Source organism: Opisthorchis viverrini (genome assembly GCF_000715545.1).
Source record: "Opisthorchis viverrini unplaced genomic scaffold opera_v5_649, whole genome shotgun sequence".
Classification (NCBI taxonomy): Eukaryota; Metazoa; Platyhelminthes; class Trematoda; order Opisthorchiida; family Opisthorchiidae; genus Opisthorchis; species Opisthorchis viverrini.
This window is the reverse complement of record NW_008752295.1, coordinates 91,128-96,220: the sequence shown is the minus strand read 5'-3', so window position 1 is coordinate 96,220 and position 5,093 is coordinate 91,128. Positions and strand designations below refer to the sequence as shown.

General features: G+C 43.4%; 1 protein-coding gene across 1 annotated transcript in view; it reads left to right on the top strand.

Annotated features, from left to right (window-relative positions):
- The window catches only part of T265_11887 (hypothetical protein), a gene marked incomplete at both ends in the record, with an annotated part of 25,092 nt that extends 20,991 nt beyond the window's left edge, over positions 1 to 4,101 (top strand). The window contains one exon of the mRNA XM_009178701.1: positions 3,924 to 4,101. Within this exon, the coding sequence (XP_009176965.1) occupies positions 3,924 to 4,101 (178 nt within the window). The remainder of the gene's footprint in view (positions 1 to 3,923) is intronic.
- Positions 4,102 to 5,093: the final 992 nt, after the last annotated feature.

The window sequence follows — 5,093 nt, the reverse complement described above, 5'->3', positions numbered from 1 at the left end:
TATAAGGTAATTGTTTAATCACATTTCTATCACAGCAGCCTCACATTTCCACACACCTCGTTGAAACCATGAATGCCAGCGAAATTTCAGGCAAAATGGCTACAGAATGCCGACGCCCGCCTTCGGATAAATCCGGCAATCTAGCTGATCGGTGCAAAAAGATTCAGATGGGCGGGTCTACTTCCGAAGCGTAATGGGAATATCCTAGATTGCGTGGAGACTGTCACTGAGGTCGGTTGACCGAGGACTTTGTTTTGCATATTGTACCGGTTAGGCGGTCATTTTCATGAGAGACCGTTTACAACTTCACTCTTTAGGAGGCGCATGGGTTACTAAAATTTCGTAAAATAATTTCTACCAGGCGCTCGCTATCACATGTATTAGAAGGCGCGGACTGATCCAAACGCCCATGAAATAACGCAGCGCTAAGAAGGTGCGCAACACCTAAGCGTCTGACATGGTTATCACAACAGAACTCAATGTTGTTAAGAGATAACCAAATATCATCAGAGAACTGTCAGGTTAGCCTGGCACTATTAGACGTACTAAGGGGAAAACAATATCCCCATGTATGGATGAGGACCGAAATGGTAACCAGTTGGTTCGGGATTTTGGGTATCAGCATTGCTGACCGATTCGCGCCATCTTAGGTCAGACTCACATAAATCCACCAGATCTAGGAGAGACAAACCCCGTCTACCATATTCAATAGGTCAGCTTTGAAATAGGCTTGTGCAGATTTGTGGTATCAAACATGAACTAAGAGAACGTAGTGAATTTGGTGCCTATTTGATCTTGAAGCGACAAAAAACTAGTAATGCGATATGCTTAATCTGCATTCTATTCATCCCAGAACACTTCAGATAAACATACAACAGAATTGATTGGGAGAATCTTCAGAATTCTGGAAGCAATGTACTGGGGTTCTGCTAACTGGACGGTTGATGGCAAGGTCCGTTTGTCGTTACCGGCCGCCAATCGGACGTCTATATTAATTCAAGACGATGGTGGGTCGAAAACAGCAAATAAGACTCAGCTCTAGAGGCCGCGTAATGCACTCAAAGAGCTGCAAATTAGGTTAGTCAGTGAGGCCAACTTAACGGAGGTAAATGGAAGTCGGTGGAATACAAGCGACCTGTAAATGAGAAAGTAGTGTGACGGCGGACAGCGGTAAAATGGAATGCACTGTCTTACAAAATGGCAGGAAAAAATGTCCTGTGTGTTCGGTGGCAACACACATACGAAGTAACATCAGTTACTTAAACTCCGTCCCCCAAACTGTGTCTACCCATATTTGGTATTTGTTAACTCCGATAATATTATCCTTTCAAGTCCATTTTATTCCCTCTCATTTGCGCATATGCCTGTACTGCCTTGATTGCGCTGCCAGTGTCTCATTAACGATGACACTCAAAATATTGGTCTAAATATCATTTCGTCCCTTTGTAACTACCGTGTGTAAAGTGTGGATCGCAAATGAACACCGAGGATTATCTGCCAGAATGAATTGTTCAAATTAGTTCAGGCTGCGTCGTTTTGCTTCCCTTAAACCGCCAATTACATCCGCACGCTTATATGTGGCAAAAACGCTATTAACTGAAGTCTCATTAAAAGTGGAAGCACATTAGTGCTGTGAACTTGCAACGGACTTTCACTGAAATGAGACTTCCGGTTTTGGTGCTTCTACTTTTGGGCATGGTGAACATGTCGCTCGGTCAGAATCGCCGTAAGTTCTAGCTTGGTTTTGTCTGCCGTGGACCAGGTAAGAAGAATTACTTTTTGTTTGATAACACATAACACCCGTATCGGACTTACTAACTTAGCACTTTGACTGTGGACGTTTCAACATTTCACTTGTCGAGTATGGCGTATGTTCGCAGTCTACGGGTCCATATAACTTTCTTCTGATTCAGTTACGCGACTCGACACCCTGATTGGGGAGTACGTTCCTGTCTGTAAGTGGACAATTATGTTGCGTGTTTGTCTGAATTGTTCTTGGATGAATCCGGTTTATTTATCATAGCGCGTTAAAGGATTTTTCGTCACTTCAAGATCAAATAGGCACCACATTCACTGCGTTCGCATGGTTCATGTCCTAAATTCCAATGAACTAGCGTCAACATTTTCATTATTCTGCAGTGGGGGTGAATGCATCTGCCACAGTTAGTATTCTCATGGTAACTAGTAATCTTTGGCCACGCAAAAAGTAAGAGGTGATCAGTTGTTGGCTGTTAGCTCAAACACCGATCAGAGTAAATGAATATTAGACAAACGTCATGCCTCCACCGGGTTGATTAAATGCAAGTTAAGGCCCTAAGCAGCGAAGACGCCATATACGTCGAGTTAACTTACATGTGACTTAAATTGCAATGTCGAATCCGTTTGCATTCATTTTGAGAGACGAGTGTATCCTATGACATGTGTATATAACTACATTTCTACTTGTATCGTTCTCCACAAGCATTTTCCACGCACATTGAAGAAGCATCTGTCAATCCACCAGGAGATGATACCCATGTATACGGAACATCAAATCGCGAATAATTGGGTTGCCCACCACAAAATCCGCGAAACCCACCTGCAAACCCGAGAAACTTTGACGCCTCGATAGTTCCGGAGGAAACAACCGTTCGCGGCAAATCATTCCCCTTCTTGTCACTGTTGCAACGTCATTCGAAGATACATTTCAACGGACGTGATTTTTCGTGCCACATATGCAAGACATCATACAAGTACTTCCACAATCTCCGTCGTCACCAGAGAATGACTCATTCAGCGCAAACTGAAGTAACTGCTGGAAAATCAACGGGAGAGCTTCGCGAATTCATACATATCGGCTATTTGTGTCCGGAATGTGATAAAACGTTCAAAGTAAGTAACACTCTACGCCGTCATGCAGTAACCATACATGAGAACTACGCGCAGCACACGGGCGAGTTATGTCGCCATATATTTGCTCAGAAGGGGAATTATTTCAGGCATCTGAGAAGGGTGCATGGAAGGGATAGCTTCCACAAATGTGAACATTGCAGAAAAACATTCATCACCTTAACTGAACTAGAAGCGCATTTGGCGGAAAGACATAATGCGGATCTTGAATAACTTGTTTCAATATATGAGATCGTCTAATATAATTTGTTTTTATGTGAACTTAAGGTTGTGATTATCCTGGCAGTTGTGTTTAGGTTTAAACCGAACTTTTATTCATCAGCATCATCCGTTCTCGGAGTAGTTTTGGGATGGATCCCGTGGCTGGCTTTCACTTGTGCGTCATGCGTAGAATAGAATACTAGTGTTACCTAGGGCAGCTTAGTGTGCCATCCATGAATTGATTAAATTTTCTTCTCAGTTTGACAAGCCTGAACAAATCGTCATTGGTGAACATAAGCGTTCAAATGTGGTAAACGCATTCGGCTACACTGTAAGGAGATAATGGACGGTGAACATTGGCCTAGGAAGCCTGACACCTTCTTCTAGCGCAACAAACATTGACTGGCTGTTCTGGCGTGTGAAACGCTCACAGAAAGCAGACTGTGATCTTGCAAGTATTCTGTCGAACGGTTCGTCGAACGACTAGTACGGAATTCACGACGCCAGCTTGTGAACGGTTAAACGGAACAGGCCTGCATTGGGGCGTGATGATTTGTACTGAAAGGCGAACAATTAATGTGACAGCATGTGGAACCCGGTTGCAAATTAGTGATTTGATGGGTGGGTAAGTCACGCGCGTATTTTCTCGTAAGGTCAAACGATCTGTGTTCTAGATAAGGAAATCGGTGGAGTGTCCTCATATTTGCACTGGCAGGGGCAAAAATGCAAAAAATGCCAACGACAGGACACAAATCTCGACTCATCCAATAAACAAAATGGTAGGGATAAGTGAATATATTGCCTCAGGTGTTTACAAGTTACTAATATTCAAGATATTTTGTCGGATCAAGCTTTGTCGCTTCGACGCGCCGTCAACTGCAGCGACATCCAAACGAGCAATCCTCTTATTCACGAACAATGTGTCTGGAGTTGGAATTCTATAGCCCACTCCGTCAAACTGGTTCGTTGGCTGATCTCGCCGGCTGTGATCTGCACATTTGTAAGGACTGAAAATTCCCTAAAACAAGTGCTTCGACATTTGTCGTAAGAATCAAACCATCTAAAGTGAGCAGTTTCCCCAATAGCTTCGGAGAAGATTCTGGAACGATTCCCAAAATTGTGTGCGTGATAATTTGTGTGAATGTAAAACACACTGCACGCTACAAAATGGAATATACTTCACGATACATTGGCGAGTAGAAGATGGGAGCCGAGATAACAAACACCTAGACGGACGTACTCCAGTAATTTGGTGGAGCAGTATTTTTCAGTAAACGGAAATTTGTTTTTGTATTTTCGACCATCATTTAGGCAGTGGAATACCATTATTGATGGTCATACAACTTCAGTCGTGTTTAACAGTTCGAGGCAAGACATTTGTAGTATCGAAAAGGCACGACCAGGGCGACGAAAATCCAGCGGACTCTTTATACTACTACAAATCTTCTAATTTATTTGAAAAAATGCATGGAAATTGGGTAGTAAGAACGCTGGCGAATAGGCAAGCCAAATGGCTTTGGAGTGCTTTAGATGCCAGCACTATATCGGAATCAGATACGTTGTGAATTGTCAGAAGTAAATAAAACTTCACAAGTAAACTCATTTGCACATCCAGTAGGCCTTCATGGGAAAATCAAGTGTATCTCTAATTTATGAGGTTATTCACCTGGATGTGTCTTCAAAGGCCACCTGATGAACAAAACTGGATTGGTGCTCATTTTTGCCAGGTATTCTTCGAAGCAAGTTAAGAAGCATCAGGCAGCGAAACACACCAAGTACAAGAAAACGAGATGAATACGCCACCGAAGTCGGCATGGCTTTTCCTGATCCACCAAGTCAATCGCCGTATGCAGCAACGCGATCGACGAGGGGAGTACAGTTGCCCGAGGTAAAAACGCCTGACGTATTGACGAACATGCGCATACGGTGGGCAAGAAGGTAGTTGTCTTCTACCCGTTCCAGCAGGCAGATGCGACCTATGTTGGGCTCATATTTAACCGAGG